The sequence below is a fragment of the Protomyctophum bolini genome (assembly GCF_963924005.1).
Source record: "Protomyctophum bolini genome assembly, chromosome: 14".
Taxonomy (NCBI): domain Eukaryota; kingdom Metazoa; phylum Chordata; class Actinopteri; order Myctophiformes; family Myctophidae; genus Protomyctophum; species Protomyctophum bolini.
Window position 1 is genome coordinate 30,150,844 of NC_137875.1, and position 19,006 is coordinate 30,169,849.

A 19,006-nucleotide genomic window follows, 5' to 3' on the forward strand; every position below is an offset into this window, starting at 1 on the left:
AAACGTACTACAAAATAAGAGTACACAAGTGCAAAGGAAACTCCAACTGGAACTAAGAGAACAAGAACACACAATACTTCAAAAATCACATGAGCACAACAGAAAAGTAAAACACCAACTAAAACTGGACCATGACACAAACACACAAAGATGTGGATAGAAGGGGCGCCCCTCAAAAAAGAAGACAAAAAGTCCAAGCCATCGGAATCCATTCTGATATTATATCCCACCCAGGTTCATTCGCATGGCATTTCTTGTCATCAACACAGGTGCAAGTAGGCAGGATGGAGACCAGGCTACTATGTTACTCTGTCAACAGCAGCTGAACTTCTGTTAGTGCTCCCACTGCATTCCTCCTGCATCAGTAGCCCAATTGCCCTAATAGCCAACACTTTGAAAGGGTTCCCTTTATGTGCTGAGCTGTGTTTTGGGGTGTTTTTCTTTGACACCCAAACAGCCTTCGCCTTGAGAGGCACCAGTGGGCCAGTGTAAACCTGGTCCCCCGCAGATATAAATGACTTCCCCGGAGGGTGTCAGAGATACCGAGGGTGGAGGATAGAGGTTTGGATAGAGGGAAAGGAAGACAGAAAGAGAAGCATTTAAACAGAAAACACTGAGAGAAAGGGAATGAGATCATTGATTTAATCTAAAATGAGAAAAGAGAGCATTCAACAGTGAATTCAACATGGAAATATCCTGAGCAGATATTTTCACTTGTGGGCCATTATGCTTAATTTATGCCACGTGATGAGTTGTACGAGCTTGTAAATCATCTATTTTTGGCGAGCGACACGTCCTACAATGAGGCACTAATCAGGCTTCATGAGCGCAGGCATTGGCCTATATTTACCATCCATTATTCCATTAGATACCGCAGACAACATCCAGCTACTGGATTATTATTGTAAGTAACCACGGCGATAAGGACAGTACGGTTTATGAGTAGCCTATGCAGACATCAAACAGAGCCAACTTGTCAATGTCAACTATATACTATCCAGTACAGAACATACAGTACATAAACACTGTAGGCTATCTCTCACAAACCACAAATAGCAGCCCAACTGCTATTTCCATCTGCAAACACGCCAAAGAATATCCCACATCCACTAGATCTTTCTGTCTAGCCTCAGCTTTTAATATATCCTTCCTGCCATCACTGACAATACCTCTACCTCCCTCCCTCGCTCTCTCTCTCTCTCCTGTGTCCTCCCTCTCTCTTTTCCTATCTTTAGGACGAGGAGCCCTTTCCCATCATGACAAACAACTCTGTCTCTCTATTAATAGAAGCAATTATCAGCGCAAGATTCATTTGGCCTCGCGTCCACCTCATTATGATAACCACTGATCATATAAGTGTAACCCTGTGTGTGTGTGTGTGTGGGTGCGTGCGGTCGTGAGTGTTTGTATGCGTTTGGGTTTGTGCATATCGTGGCCATGCATGCGTGTGTTTCCAAGGGGGGATGCATGTGGGTGTGTGCAAGAGTGGCGTGCGTGCGTGCGTGGTCGTGCATGTGTGTGTACAGGGGTTGTGCGTGCGAATTAAAGCCATGCTGGACAGAGCACAGCCTCATCAGTCAGTTCTCTGCGCGTCTGGGGAAAGCCCAGTGCAGCACATTGCCTTTCATGGGAAGAGGGATGGAAGCATTACTCTGAATCACAATAGCCCTGCCTGGTGACTTGTGCAAGAATGGAAACGCTCATGGTTTCAAGGCTGTATGTCATAAAGGGAATAATCTCATGGCTACATCTGAATGAAATGGACTGATGGCGTGCACTGTTCACCACTCTTGCTTACAGTATACATCTCACGCCAGGTCAGGCTGATGTGTGAGAGAGATTCTGTCTCGCTGCATACATACAAGGCCGCCTCACATTTCTCTTCATCTCATTGTGTGTCTCTTACAAACTGTGTTGCACTAAAGTACGCTTAAAACACCAAGGCAATTACCATAGGCTACATTCCCACTGGCTGGTTGGTTTTGATCTAGTATCTTTTCTGTACTCAAACAATGGTTAGCATTAGCAACAGGCTTGGGGCCTAGTCTAAACACTAACACTAAACTTGACTGAATTCTCTCTGCTTCAGGATCACAGTCTGGGCTCCAATAAGAGAATGGCTCATTAGCACTTATGTATTATGGGAATAATCAACAATAGATGATTATTGTGTGTTTTTTCATACCAGTTAGATGCTCACAGCTTGTTCTCAGCAACCATAACAAAACGACCTGGAAGGAAGTGAAGTTTACAGAACCGGAAGCAGTTTCTGAATATATATAGAGTGTACAAGTGGGAACAACATGCAATGACACCTTTAAATCATATAGCAGTTTTACTTTCTCTATTAACAACCTAAACATGTACAGTACCATGGTTGAAATAAACAAAAAACAAAGTTGTCTTTTAAGCATTAATTAAGAAATACAACAAGAGATTTCACAAGAAGAATGGCTATACGCCTGCACTGAAGTGCATAAAGTAACAAACTCTAACTCTTGGAGAGAATATCAATGGAACATTGTAAGCAGATTCCATTATTGACTGGTAGAGCAGGCACTATACTCCTACAACTGAGTGCTGGCGGGAATGTGGTGAACAGATCGGTAACCATACGCATATGTTTTGGACGTGTCCTAAGTTACAGCAATTCTGGAATAATGTTTTTAATGACATTAACAGAGTGTTTGACACTCAGATACCACAAGATTTCAGGACAGCTATTCTAGGAGTGGTGCCGACTGGGTTTGAAGGTAGGAAAAAGGTGTACCTCCTCCCGATACTGTTAACAGCGGCCAAAAAGACTATCACAATAAATTGGCTAGGAAAACACCCTCCAACCCACGAACAATGGCTGAATAAAGTAAAATAAATTAGAGACATGGAAGAAATTACTTATTTGGTGAGGCTACAAAATGAGCAATTTATTAGGAAATGGACGCCCTTCGCACGCATTGAGATTTAACATTACAAAGATGTATTTCTACAAAGAGATCATGAATGTTTAATGTGATATGATTGTACAATATGTGGGTAGATTGTGACAGTATTGATAAAAATATGTATGGTATGTTCTGTAACTCGCATATACTATTTATCATACTCTTTGATTGATGGACCCTCCCCCCCTTCCCCTCTTTCCTTTTCTTTATTATTATATTTATTTATTTTTTATTTCTTTCTCTGCATGTATGTTTACATTTCTTCTTTTTAAATGTGTTACTTTCAATGTTGCTTGTTCCTTGTTCCTTGGGGAGACATTTCTGTACTGAGAACTGAATGATGCTATATGATGCTTATGTATAATACGTTGAAAAAAAAGAAAATAATCAGACTCATGTGAAGTGAGGAGCGCTCTTATCATCATACATCACATTCCGTGCTCAGCCAATCATACAAAGCTGTGCATTTACTGCATTCCGGGTCCACGCACGCACGCAAGGGTGCGCGCGCACACACACACACACACACACACACACACACACACACTAGGGATAGAGAGAGAGAACGCACACGTTCTGAATCCATGTCCAAAGCAAACACACATAAGGGTCCATTTCAACCCCTGGTGGTCCTCCTGAACCCAATGTTACAGCAGTGGTTCTCAAATGTTTTCATGTCAACGACCCCAAAATGCGTATATTTGTCTGCAGACATCTGAAACGGTTTCGTGCCAGGGACCCCCAGAAGAGAAGAAGACACTTTCAAGATCTTTCAGAAATGTTCAAAAATAGCAGATGTACAAGCTCTCAGAGCGGCACGAAGTGACGCACCGTGAGCTTGTAGATTTGCTCAGGCCCGCCTATAGAGTTTGAATGGACAGGTATAAGTCAAAAGGGAGACATCGAAGAGGAAGGATGGATGGGGAAGGATCAACATATGGAACTGACCGTAAAAGGTCAACCATGCAAACGGGCAGGCCGACATGACTCTGGAGGAGCTCCGCAACCTACCGGTGACACCTGTAAGCGCTTGTTCCACTTTGGCTCCCGTGCACCTGCGCGGCACAGCCTCTTTGAAACGTGCACGACGCTCTGAGCTGCTGGACGCCAAGGGCCTCCCGCATTTCTTTCTCACTTGGAGTTCAGCTGACGTACAGTGGAACCTGCTCCAGCAGATGCTGCAGCAGGCGGAGGGGAACGCGCCTGGGCACGACGTGAGAAAGAAATGCGGGGGGCCGCCCTCTGAACCACTACTGAACCACTACTGCTACAGTATCTTATTGCGACAGCAGGTCGCATCAGGCTCTGGGTCGCATTTACTATGACATCAGGGATCTTCATGCCTGATGATGTCACGAGACCATGGGCACCATATATGGGGGCTTTCTGACGAGAAATGTACCATTCCATAGTAACAACAACCAGCAACTATACCAATAATTTGCAGACATGGCAACTAGGGGTGCAACGGTTCAGTTAGACCATGGTTCGGTTCGAACCTCGGTATGGGGGCCACGGTTTCGGTTCGGTTTCGGTACAGTAAAAAAAAATACCCCCTTGTGAAGTGATCCCCAGGAACGCGCCCTACTGTACCCTCTACTGTACTGTACTGTACTGTACTAGTGTCACTGTACTGGCACACACGAAATCATCATATATACAGTTAATAATGTGCGTGTGTGTTAGGTTGTGCACAGGTGGTGAAAAACAACCACGCTGTTTTCATGCTCATACCCAGCCAGCCAGCCAGGCAGTGGCTTGCACCACTCAAAAAAGTTTATTTATAGCATTTTCTTTTCTTCTCTTTTTTTAGCATATATTATTTTATTAGGCATTTCTGCCTAAAGGGGGAAAAATACCTTATATTGCTATTTTAATGTGCCTTATCATTATTTTCAAGGGGAAAAATGCACCTATGCGCTCACACGGGGCATTAAGCACATGCAGGAAAGAGGAGAGGAGAGTGCCTCCTGGGAGGGGAGTCATTCACAGTGAATGCGTCGTGTCTCAGAAAAATAGCCTACAAACGTTTACAATAAGTCTACATGAGGATTTAAGGATATTATGCTTATATTATTAGAAGAAAGGCTTCTATCTACAGTCATGGATTGGACATGGGAGTATTTTGTTGGTACTTTTCTGACGGAATGAATGTCCTGCTGCGGGTTGTTTATGCTCTCACTCTCCCTCTTAATTAGCACTCAAACAGCGAGTGCAGATGCAGAATCAGATCTGAACAAACTTACAACGACCGTGCTTAGAAGCCTGTTGGCGCGAGGTTACTCCGCTGTGTGTGTCTCTGTGTATGACGATCAATAATTATTCCAAGAACGACGTTTAAAGACGAGTGCTGGATTCTCCTCATCATGCCGTCTCTCTCTGTGTGTGTGTGTGTGTGTGTAGGGGGTGGGCCGACAGAGTGCTACACTTCTGTGACCGAAAGAGTGCTAGACTTCTTAGTAGGACGGTGTGTGACCGATAGAGTGCTAGACTTCTAAGTAGGCCAGTGTGTGACCGAGAAATACATTCTTCGCAGCTGTAATAAATGAATTAATGCAAACCGAAATAGCGCGGTTCATTAGAGCGCATTGAACCGTGTATGTGGAACCGAACGGTTCGGTTTTCGGTTGAAAACCGTTGCACCCCTAATGGCAACACTGGCTGAAGGATGTGAAGCACACACAGGAGGAGCCCCAGTACATTACCGCCGAAAACAGGTGAATAGTCCTAGAGCTACACAAGTCCACACAGTATTGTATAGATAATAGATAAGATTTTAAAGACATTTTTCACATTCTATTTTCTTAATAATGTTATATTATCAATACAATCTCAGTGTTATTCCAAGTAAACTTGAAATATCCTCACGGCCTGGGGACCTGGCCCACAATCACTGGAATAGGTTTTCACGTGAACCAAATGATGAGCGCTTCCACCAAGCTCCACCTGCATGCGCATCTCAGCCAATCAAGCTCCACCTGCATGCGCATCTCAGCCAATCAAGCTCCACCTGCATGCGCATCTCAGCCAATCTCAGCCATTGGGTGCATGTTGCTGTTTCCTTGGGAATGGCTTGCACGCTGCATGGACGATGTCTGGATATTTCCTTAGTGCATCCAACAACTTGAGTAAACACACACACACACACACACACACACACACACACACACACACACACACACACACACACACACACACACACACACACACACACACACAGCTTTTTGCTGTCTTGCTTTCATCTCTCTCTCGCCTTACTCCTTTAGCATTTAACTTTCCTCCAGTGGAGTGAAGAATTCCTCCTGCAACTGTGATGATGAGGTAGCCCGAGGCTGACACACACATACTGTATATACTGTACTGGGGTGTACACACCGCTGAAGTTCAAAGCTTTCTGCACGCGCCGCCTGCACCAGAAACACTTTGGAGCACAGGAGAACTACAACGTGTTCCCACAGGGCACCAGTAGGTAAGGTATACCATGTGAGCCAACACAGCAAAAACATCCTGACCGTGAAAGCTGCAATCCTGGAAATTATTTTGATGAATAAAACATTATGTGAATGTTAACACAATATTACTACTATACTATATTACGACTATAATACTAGTACGTCTGCAGTATAGGGTGGGACGATATTGGTAGGCCTACCTCACGATTTGATATCTGTGGCGATATTAGTTAATAATATCGATAATAATAATATCGATAATGATAACATCACCCCAGCACCACCGGTAGGCTCTGTTATTTACGCTCCCCATGGGGGTTTTATTGTATATCTATCTCCCTGCTCTTAATGTTTTACGATGTTTAATCGCACCGAGCAGGGAGAAAATGCAGCAGAGCCGAACGCCAAGTCTAATATCATATGCACACTTGTATTCTCATTCTATAATAAATATTGGTTAAATCTATTCGTGAGTTGTCTGACTGAAATCACGATATCTGTAACTGGAAATGAAAAAATAACCAAAATGCAATCTTCCAAAAAATAAATTGTGTCACAAACTGGCCAATAGGTACATGAATCTTGCCTCCTCCAAACAGTAAAACACTGACTGCAACTTTGCAACTTGTCCACAACTTGTCTGTCCACAACAATGGGTAGCCTATACTACTAGTACTAAACAATATCACCATATTCGATATATTGCGATATTGCCGGGAGGACGATACAATATATCGCGGGAGGAAGTATCGCAATATATCGTCTGCAGTGATTGGAGGTGGTCTTCGTACCCTTCCATTGAGATCTTTAGACCCTGGTGTGGGGTAAGGACATCTGCTAGTTGACAAGTAGTCCTGTCTGAAGCTGTCATGTGGGAGACCTGGGTTCAAATCCTGGGTATAGAACATAAGTCGTTATAGGGATTTCACCCCTTAAACTCCATGAGACCGGAGTCCCTCAGGGATTTATACTACAGTACTAGTATCTTAAATATCCTTCCTTGCTGAAAATAGCGGATCTACAAGCTCGTAGATCTGCTATGTTCTGCGAAGGTTTCCCCCGTATTACTGCTCCTGAGGTTTGAGTGGTTGAGTGGGAGGAAACAACTCATACTAGACTGGCCACGCAGTGCAGGATGCGGTCACTCAAACAGCAGAGGGTGTACGTCTTAAAATGCAACACCCATTTAACCTTGTTATTTGCCAACTTGGCATAGAGTGTATCTCTAGATAAGACATATGGAGAAAGAGAGAGAGAGAGAGAGACAGAGAGAGAGAGAGAGAGAGAGAGACTGACTCTGTGGTAAGACTCCAGTCCCTGATGGTTACAGACTGCAGCAGACTGCTCACATTAAATGTGTCATCGATAATTGATGGCCCCTGGACAGAAAATCTCTCATGTGAGTATGTGTGTTTCTTGTGTACTAATGTTCGTGTGTGCATGTGTGCGTGCGTGTTTGTGGTTAATTTATGGAGACTGCAAAGCAACACTGGCAGACCACCAGAGAGAATCAGGGCTTCTCTGCCATCGTCTGGCGAGCCTCAAAACGGATCAAAGTCCTTTACCTATACAGTGTGTGTGTGTGTGTGTGTGTGTGTGTGTGTGTGTGTGTGTGTGTGTGTGTGTGTGTGTGCGCGTGCACCATGCATGCGTGGTTATCCGGCGTGACTTCTATGTTTACACACAGCTCACTGACACACACCTCATATACTGCAGGCTGAAGGCTACACAATCCGTTAATACCCGTGATTCGAACGCTATGGTCTCCTGCACAAGAGACCACATTTCTACCACTCCTTCGGAGAGGCAATCCCTGTTTGTTTGACCGGGAACATATTGCGCTGATGAGATTGCCAGGCAGTAGCGCATGTCCACCAGGACCTGTACAGTATATATACTCCCAACACAGGGTCTCCATTCCTCAGTGGAAGAGGATACGGCGAGACCACCTCCTGCATGGAAGGTGTACTAGTCATAATGTACATATTTTTTCTTCAAAATAAGTTCTGGGTTTGCAGCTTCACTTTCCCTCTGAGAGAGTATACAACTGCAACCGACTGGACCATAAACGGGTACACATTTGGTTCCATTATGCACTCCCAAAGAGTTACAATTGGATCAATTGACACTGAGGATTTGACGGTGTATAAGGTTCAGGCTATATCTTGTGCAATGTGGTCATCATTATCAGGAAGACCAAGTCAGCCCTATCCTTGGGCATCACTACCATGACATCACCAAGGACAGAGAGAGAGAGAGAGAGAGAGAGAGAGAGAGAGAGATGTGCTGCTGGCCTGATCGCTAGCAGGCTTTACAGAAGCTAAAAATACATCAGCAAGAGGCTGTATGTATACAGTAGAGGCTGCTATACAGTATATGTGACATACAGTCTCTCCCTCCGCACCGATGATGTATGAACATATTTCTAAAGACCCTGTGGCCTCTCGTGTGAACTGTGACCGTGGTGATGCACTATCACGCTGACCACCGTCGGTGACAGTAAATTGACAATTTAAGGACTTTAAAGAACTTTCAATTATTTTGGGGGGTCCCAAGTTCAAATAGGATTGTTTTGGAGGGTTATTTTGGAGGGGGGGGGTCTCGGCCTGAAAAGCTGGGACCATGGGTCCATGAGGGAGTGCCAATTAAGGGGGTCCTCGGAGCTAAATTATATTTAAGGAACCAAGCGGACTCTTATGGATCAGTAACTTTGAGAGCGTGTACGTACATGGAACAAATGCAAAACATCTCTGGGTCACATGTGAGATAACAAACACAATTGAATACATGAAAATGAATAAACAAACAAATAAATGAATGAATAGACAAATGAATAAACAAACAAATCAATAAATAAAGCGTTTGTTGTTTTAAATATGATTATTATTATTATTGATTCAAAGGATCCATAATAAGACACTACCATAGTACCATACATCACCAAGGACAGAGAGAGAGAGAGAGAGAGAGAGAGAGAGAGAGAGAGAGAGACGTGTCCCCATGGTGCTGATTGCTCCATCCATCATGCAGAGCTGAGAGCCTGTAGCTTCTCTACCCAAACTCACCTGACCTGTGGTGTCACTTCTACAGCTTTCAGCTCGCTCACAAACCGTCCATTTAACAACAACAACAAGCTTCATGGTGTTCGAGAAGGGAGAAAAAAAAGCTGGTGGAAACAATTGATAGCCAGCCAATAATGATTTGATGTGCTGCAGCTTGGCTGTCTAAAATTAGGTGCGCGAGAAGGTAATGACACTTAAAGACTGTTCTCCAGCTGAATGAGGTTAATTTAATGGGGTAATCAGATGGTTTCGCGTTGCTTCATATGGTGTATGGCAACATTCCCGAGCGAACCGGCGTGCCGTATACTGTATATGTAAACTGCAAAGTGCAATACCCCCTGACACGTTCTCAAGGATGGATGCTTTAAAGCGCGTCTCTTAGGAGAAACGCAGCATCATGACTTAGCTGCAGGTTGTGAACGTGTATAGCCTAGTGGATGAGTGGAAGATAATATTAATAATAATCTTACCTCTGTCGCCATGTTGCCAGTCAGACGATGCAGACGATCTGTCCCGTGCTGAAGACCGTAACGGAAGCGTGTGCTGTGTTGCGTGAGACAACGCGCTCCGCAGGAGGGCGGAACGCTCCTGTGTGTGTGTGTGTGTGTGCGCGCGTGCGTGCGTGCGTGCGAGATAGAAGATGGAAGAGAGAGAGGGAGAGAGAGAGAGAATTCTGTGGCGTTAAAAGGATCCCTGGCTAATAAGACAAATATGCCTTGGCTTAAAACATTATAATTGCCCTCTATAACTAAAAAATTAAAATTAAAACACCTTAATACATATTTTATTTCTTTCAGAAAAATAAAATGTTTCACTCAATAGGAACTGCTCCTGTCGCAAGTTGATGATGTCATATGTCGGAATGCACGTGCTAATAAAAAGTATTTAAAATATTGCTTTGACGCTCAACCTTATAAAGTATTAAGTTGTTTATTATTAGCATATGCATTCCATACATTGCATAGGGCTAGACCTATGCGACAGGAGCAGTTCCTATTGAGTGAAAGATTCTCTATTTGTGAAAGAAACACAATATTTAAGGTGTTTTAATTTTTTTTATTTTAGTTGTAGAGGGCAAGTATATGTTTTAAGGCATATTTGTCTTATTAGCCAGGGATCCTATAGGGGGTATAGCTATATGATCAAGTTTATGCATAAAAATAAAAATAAACTCCATTATGCTGTATATAGCCTACCTATAACTCGAGGTCAGAACTTATTTATTTTAAATAATTTCAGTTATTTCAATTTCAGTTCTAGTTATTAATAATTTCCTTGATTATTAATAATTGATCATATTAAAGTGCTCAAACGTATATCCCCCTCCATCTGCAGTCAACAAAAACAAGGCCATTCTTGGCACTTTAGCCCTCATTCCATCAAAATACATCTCTTCTCATCAATTATTAGCCTACAGTAGCCTATGTTTCTACAGTAGCCTATCGGGGTTTTTTTTTTTAGTGCTCTTATGTCCAGCTTTTGGTGTGTGTGCACAAACTTTGTCCTACACAAACATTAAATCCCATTGACAATGAATGGACAATTGTGAAAACACAAAAATTGAAGATGACGAGGACACACATTCTGATTGAAGAGATGATGTAGGGCCTACATCATCTCTTCAATCAGAATGTGTGTCCTCTTCATCTTCTCCTCTATGGGAGCCTGTACAGAGCCTACATTGTAGGCTACATTGTAGCCTACATTGTACAGGCTCCCATAGCCCTGGTAGGGCTAAGACCCATTGGAACTTGCATAGCCGGTGCAGCAGCTCAACGTTCGGACCAGAGCCCCCTCCACCACCACATACTTCTCCAGAAACGGACTCGGGACAAATATCTGAGTATAGCGTTTTTAAAGATTTTGTTGTGGCTTTCGCCTTTATTTTATATTTTTTTTATGGAGGGACAGACAGTAGGCTGACAGCAACAACTTGCTTTATTGAAATGCCTGTTATTTTCAATCAATGTACGTGTGACATGTGTCGTATCATCGTATGATCATCAGTGATGTTAAAGTTACTATTTACTAAGTAAATTAATGTACTCAAGTATACTGCACTTATACTTTACTTTAGTTTTTCCAATTTTCGATATTTTTACTTCTACTCCAATATTGTCAGAGCCATTTTTTTTACTTTTACTCCTGAAAACTTTAGTTTACTACTGCTACTGTATACCTTGCAGATTTTAATTTTGATTAGAAAACATACATTAACCACTTCATACATTTCGGTCATTTGAAAATAGCCGATCTACAAACTCACAATGCGTGGCATCGCAACACATTGTGGGGCTATTTTCAAAAGATTTTGTACACATTTTGAACTTGTGAAATGGGACATTCTGCAATGTGATTACTTTTACTTTTAGTAGGCTACTTTATAAGTACATTTTGATATCGATACTTTTGCACTTTTACTTGAGTAAATTTTGAATACGGGACTTTACTTGTAACGGAGTATGGCCCAACTCACACCTTTCGATCTAGCATACAACATTGATGCATGCTGTATACAAAGGGTGTGATACATCTTGCCCCAATGCATTTCCAATGGAAGTCACATGGTTTCGACTGCCCCCCACCCCCTCATACAACACAAAAGTTGTGTCAAACCATGTGACTCCCATTGGAAATGCATTGCGAGCTTGCATCAGCTATACATCTCATACAACAAGCATACATCAGTAGACTCTGTTGTAAAGGTGTGAGTGAGGCCTAAAGCAGCACACAGACACATCAGAAACCAGAGGAGTGGCATTGCTGGGTTGACTCACAGTCCATATTTTATTCACTACCTGTAGAAAGTCTATTTATTAAACATTCAGACTAAGAGTGGAAATGCTAGGTTGACTCACAGCCTATATATAAACATATCGTTGCTGTTCCGGAAGAAAACACCTATAACTCGATTTTTGAGGGGTGTTTTTAACGTTTTTTGGTCACAAATCAATGCTATTGAACAGCCTTTACGTCTGTGTGTTGGTTAATTAAACAAATATTGAACCAATGGAAAGTATTAAAAAGTGCTACGGTCAAAACCTCCTAACTCCATTGTATCCTCAAACTATATCTGCCAAACTAGCTAACTCCACCCCTTTAGGCATTTATTTAAAAAATATAAATCAGTGCTATTGAACACCATTTACAGGTACAAGTCTGTGTTGATTAAAAATATTGAACCACTGAAAAGTATTATAAAGCACTTCGACAAAAACCTCCTAACTCTACTTGAGCTGGATGTGTTTTTTTTTTGGAGTTAGGTGTTTTCTCCCAGACAGCAGAGATATGGTGAATTCACTACCGGTGGCAGTGTAAAGGGTATTGTTTATTAAACATTCATCAGAGTGATTCAGGGCTCACTTTGTATGTCAAATATGGCCCCCTTTTCTTAAAGTATTCCTTTCAGGGATGTATGCACCCCCCCACCCTCCACGTGAACTCGCTGTGTGCCTTTCAACAGCTGTGGTCAGTTCAAATTTAGTAAGCTGTCTTAAATTATAGCCAATCAGTTTCTTCTGCCGCTCCGCGCCCTCGCAGATAAAGCAAAGGAGCTTTTGTTTCATGCCTTGATGACAGATGGAGAGGGCAGAGAGTGAAAAGCACTTTGATGATGGTACTATTTCTGGGCGAAAACCTAATTGTTCTTCTCCGACATCGTGAGTCATGATGGCATGAGCTAAAATTGGATGTTTATTCTGTCATCACACCATCTACTCTCTGATGAATGCATAGCTCACCCGCCTGGCACACAAACAGAGAGAGAGTGAGGTAGAGTGAGAGAGAGAGAGAGAGAGAGAGAGAGATTTTTTTCCTTTAGCCATATCCAACTGTTATGAATGGAAAGAGAATCCAAGAATAGAATAGGACAGAGTTAAACACGATTGGAGTTATGCAGCGCAAACCACATTTGCCGCCTCTTAGATTGCCTGAAAAGATATGCGTCTAATCACACTCTGGCACACATTCCAAGCCCTTGTTCTCTCTCTCTCTCTCTCTCTGTGAGTGCACACACACACACACACACACACACACACACACACACACACACACACACACACACACACACACACACACACACACACACACACACACACACAGATGAATGCGCTCATATGCATTGCAATGTGTTTCACAGCATCTGGTCACATGTGTACGGTCGGTATGAAATAGGCTGTCATCCCATGTCTCTTTTTTCTGTTGTTGTTGCCATCATTAGCCAATACATGCCTTCTACAATTTACAATTACCATTTAGCATTTAGCAGATGGTCTTCTCCAGATCGACTAACGACGTACAAGATCAAATGGCATGAACCCTAGTCAAGTTAAGGCAACATAATGACAGGGAAATGATGTAGTAAATAAATTGCAAATAAGACAACAATGAAGTGCAACGATGGATGCCAGGGAAAACATCAAACCTACTGGTTCACATGCTTAGCAGCTTGACCACACAAATGCTATAAGGATGTGAGCCAGTAGGTTTCACTCAAGCATCAGGATTATGTCTGTTCTAAATTAATTAATCAGCATACATCTGTATGGCATAACGTGAGGTATATACAGTATCAAAAATAGGCAACAAGAAGAGTATAGTGCTGAGGTAGAGTCTGAAGAGATAAGTTTTCAGACTGTGGTGGAAAGTGGGGAGTGACTAGTGTGCACAGTCAGACTGGCAACCAGGACGGAGCAGAATCTATCACGTTTGGAGCGCTGGCCAGGGTGTTTTAGGGAAGGGACCAACACACTTCTGTGTTAACTGATATGTGACTCTCTCTCATGCAGAGACCTCATGGCGGCAAGACTAACTGTTCTGGAGAGGAGAAAAACTGAAAGGTCCACAGAAGTGAACCTTTCAAGCCAGCTGTTTTCTCAACACTGCTGTTTTCTGCAAGACATTACTCTATAAGCCATATATCTCCAAGGCCGGTGTGTCAAACTGAACAACCAAAATGTCAATTGTGGAAGCTATGATTCCCTGCTTTGAAAAAATATATATACAATAAAAATTCAATGACTTAGCCTCGGTCAGAAACAGTCACATATGTATGTAGGCTACTGTAATTGTTGTGGGAAGGGGTGTAAAATGGGAGCATGTCCTGGAGGTAGTACGTTAAGCCTAAGGTACAGTATGTCGTCACCAATGCTTTGAATTGGATGAAGGCACTAAGGCAGTAACCAGAAGCCAGTGAACGGAATGCAGAAGGGGCAGACATGAAAATGTAGAAAGGTAGAGGACCTGGCGTGTTGCGGCATTGTGGATCAGCTGTAGCCTGCAGGGGTTTGCCTGAGCATGTCATCAGACCAGCAAGGAGGGAGCTGCAAAAGTTAAGCCTGGATATGACTTGGGCTGGGCAGACTCCTGGGGGAGGAAGGGTCTGATCCATCTGGATGTTGAAGGACAAGCTGACTGTACAGCATGCGTGTACTGTATATGTCATTCCGAACCATTTGATTCACTCAATGTTTGTGCCAGGCTTTATAAAAAATATATAAAATGCATGACTTTTTAAATCACAGGCAGGCAGGCAGACATTGAGGCTTTGAGGCATGTACTGTATGTGCTGAGCGTCCGATGGCTTTGCGTTTTGACAAGCGCACCATCCGAGTTGGCACACACTACAGCTGACGTAATAGGTTGTCATATATGAACCAAAATAAGTGCTTCCTCTGTGTCAATCACAGCGATGGTGGTGCCATAACAGGACAATGTGAAAAGATGTGTTCCTCAGACTAGTGGGAATGTGCGTGGAAAGTTTCACGAATGAGGAGGTTTGATGTGTCCTTGTCCTTGCGTATTGTTTGGGTGTTAAAGAGGCTCTCCACGTCGTCTGTGTCGAGTTCATGGCATAAGATGTTCTGTCTTTCATCATGGTTTCATCTGATGGACTCGTGTTCCAGGACGTAGGCTGACAGTCTCTAGGACCATGTGAAAGTGTTACAAACTATGACAGATACATTAGATCTGTAGATCCAACAGCAATCTTAGACAATCAGGATAAATCTGACAGATCCATGTTGATCACATAACTATAGAGATTTGCACGATGCAAATCGGTACACATGATCTCTATAGTCATGTGATTTGATTTGGACAAAATCAGCAGGAGAAATATTAAGAAATGTGTTTAGCAAAATTCGTCCTGCTGGTGGCGCTATAGAGTCCTATCCGAAAGAGTCCAATCCTGGAGCCACATTCTATTGCAGGTGGGGCATGGGTAGGTTGTGGTGGTGGTACTGGCAGTCATGGGTGTGTTCCTCCTGTGTCTCTGCGGTCTCTGTTGCTGTCTTCTGGCAGTCCTGTCCTCCTCCAGCCTCCGAGTTCCTTCGTGGCAGCGCTGTCGTCACGAGTCGCAATCAGCAGCAGCAGCCTCAAGGTCCTCAGGCCTGATTTTGCACTTCTTCAGTGAAGTCTTGAGCTGGTCCTTGTACCTCTTCCTCTGCCCCCCTGCCAGGCGCCGGCCATGGTGTAACTGGCCATACAGCACTCTGCAGGGAAGTCTGTCTTGAGGCATCCGGATCACATGTCCAAGCCAGCGCAGTTGGTGCTGGGCGATTGTAGCCTCCATACTCCGGCAGCTTGTTCTTGCCAGAATCTCAGTATGTGGCACACGATCACACCAAGTGGATGCATTGTAGGCATCCAATATGGAAGCGCTCAAGGGTCTTGCCGTGCTGGCTGTACTGTATGTGGTCCATGCTTCACAGCTATAGAGGAGGGTGGTGATGCAGACAGCCTTGTAGACAGGCTGTATGTGGTCCATGCTTCACAGCTATAGAGGAGGGTGGTGATGCAGACAGCGTTGTAGACAGGCTGTATGTGGTCCATGCTTCACAGCTATAGAGGAGGGTGGTGATGCAGACAGCGTTGTAGACAGGCTGTATGTGGTCCATGCTTCACAGCTATAGAGGAGGGTGGTGATGCAGACAGCGTTGTAGACAGGCTGTATGTGGTCCATGCTTCACAGCTATAGAGGAGGGTGGTGATGCAGACAGCGTTGTAGACAGGCTGTATGTGGTCCATGCTTCACAGCTATAGAGGAGGGTGGTGATGCAGACAGCGTTGTAGACAGGCTGTATGTGGTCCATGCTTCACAGCTATAGAGGAGGGTGGTGATGCAGACAGCGTTGTAGACAGGCTGTATGTGGTCCATGCTTCACAGCTATAGAGGAGGGTGGTGATGCAGACAGCGTTGTAGACAGCAACCTTGGTGTGCAGGTGGAGGTTGTTGTTCTCTATGACCCGGCGCCGTATAGTCTCCCAAAGTGAGCCAACGCCTGCTTGACCCGCTTCTGAATTTCACAGGCGATGCTGCAGTCCTCTGAAAGGACACACACACACACACACACACACACACACACACACACACACACACACACACACACACACACACACACACAGATAGACTGAAAGGGTGGAAAAACATAGTCTCGACCATGCCTTTGGCCTGGCGAAGATAATAGGCCATTTTTAGTCTGAGAAACAACAAGAGACGCACAGCAAAGAGTGTTTGCTGTGGTTGGGCTCCAGCACAGGTCCATGTTAGCAGGAAATTCTCACATTTCTAATGACAAGCAAATTAATGTCCTTTGAGGCACAATTCTTGCTATGGATTGAGACAGGCAAACTTTGGGTGCACTGTGCATGCATGCGTGCGTGCGTGCAGTACAGAGGGTGTGTTCAAACTGGCATACTGCTCCAGCTTGAAGCAGACCTGCACCAGGGCCAAGAAGCATGTTTACATTCAGCCATAGTTTGACTGGAAAGATATTGGATGTTGGGTTTGGGTTTGGGAAAATGATTGTCTTTTGGGTTACCAGCGGATGTTAGCGGTCTGGAGAAAACTGCAGGCTTGGTAAGGTTCGGTTTTCATCATGTTTGAATGTATGCGTTCCCCGTTGATGTTGAGGGTGTAATGCAAGATGATACTTTTAGAATATGTTTGATTCTGGCCTCCAATATGTGTGTGAATATGCACTTCAGCAGAAAATAATAACTCTGCTGGTAGGTAGATGCCTGGCCATAATGAAACACATATACTGTCCACAGACACAGATAGAGCCACAGATATATTATACAGCCACAGACATAAGAGCCACAGACATATAGACCTACACTAGTTGGGAGAAAATAAAGCAATGTTCAGAGGCACTGGCAGCAAAGAATTAAATGAGCTTATACACTGGCAATGCCAGCTGCTTGACACGGCATATACTGTACATTGGAACGCTGAAGAAAGTTGAAGGTTTTTTTTTTATAGCTTTTGGAGCTGGTCACGCAGTGTGGGCAATTTATATCTTCATGTCACTGGCTGGCTTACTGTACATTGAAAATGACAATAGCCTCTTGCTTTGATCGCAGCATGAGAGCCACCGATATAGATGAAAACATCCATAATGCATATGGGCTTGTGTTTTCTCACACGCGCACATGCACACGCACACGCACACTTAACATGCCTTATTTCACATCTCTTAGTTAATCAAATATTTATTTCAACAAAATATTCTTGGTTTCCGCTTCATTCCCAAAATGCCAGGTTCCATTTGAGGCAGCCGCCGTGACATGTCGAAGACAGGGGAGCTCACACAGCAATGATGGGAAAGTAGAAAGCCTACCACATGCTACAGTATCAGTGCCGTCGCGGTTTGAAAGGCGGAGCGGTTCAGACAATCTGGGTAAATGTGGTTTGGACTTCTCAGTTTAACGCATTATGACCGGGAAAGCATCTTTGTCGTTTTAGATTTTAACCACGTTAACCACTATTTTAAAACTGTTAAACTGAGAAGTCCAAACTGAGAAGACTTATCTTTAAGTCAAATCTTGGGAGCCCGCAAGCCAAATAGGCTACATATATAATTGTGGGGCTCCTTAATTGACAAAAAGACCCACTAACAGCAACACATATTTTTCAGAAAGGGTTAGGATTTAGAAGACATTTTTGGCCTCAGGTCTTAATAAGTTAATAAAATCATCACCTATGCTGAACCGTACGGAAACCCATGAGCCACTTTTATCAAGCGCTCTTAAATTTGAGCCTCAGTATGTTAAATGATGAAATTATATCTCCCCAAATTCATACCATTTGATAATAATAGAGATTAGTTTTGAGAGAAAATCACAATGTTGGCATGGTGTCCGTGTTTTCTTGGACAGGGACAACTTCTGGAGACGTTTGAAGCTATTATTTTCACATTTACTGTCAGCATCCCGTCTTTGCACTTTTGCAATCTGTGACAATGACGAATATGTAATTATCGTTGTTTTGGCCGGATTCATTTAAACAAAGTGGAGCCAGAGAGCAGCCCACACGCAGATAAAATGACCCTGTGGTATGTACAGTATGTATACTGTATGTGTGTGCGTGTGTGTGTGTGTGTGTGCGAGCGTGTGTGTGTGTGTGTTTGTCTGTGTCCATGCTTATTTGTGAGTGAGTCCTTTCAAGCGCATGCCTGTGCGTGCACGTGAGTCTGGGTTTCTTGTCAACAATTGGAAAATCCCTAAGCCTGGTCGGGCTCTCCAGGAATGCTGACCTGTCCCCCTGGTT

At 43.6% G+C, this 19,006-nt stretch overlaps 1 protein-coding gene across 1 annotated transcript in view; it reads right to left on the reverse strand.

Moving 5' to 3' along the window:
* The window catches only part of LOC308328481 (golgin subfamily A member 7B-like), a 24,642-nt gene extending 14,638 nt beyond the window's left edge, over positions 1 to 10,004 (reverse strand). The window contains exon 1 of the mRNA XM_080782326.1: positions 9,927 to 10,004. Within this exon, the coding sequence (XP_080638452.1) occupies positions 9,927 to 9,938 (12 nt within the window). The 5' untranslated portion in view covers positions 9,939 to 10,004. The remainder of the gene's footprint in view (positions 1 to 9,926) is intronic.
* Between the last annotated feature and the right edge of the window lie 9,002 nt (positions 10,005 to 19,006).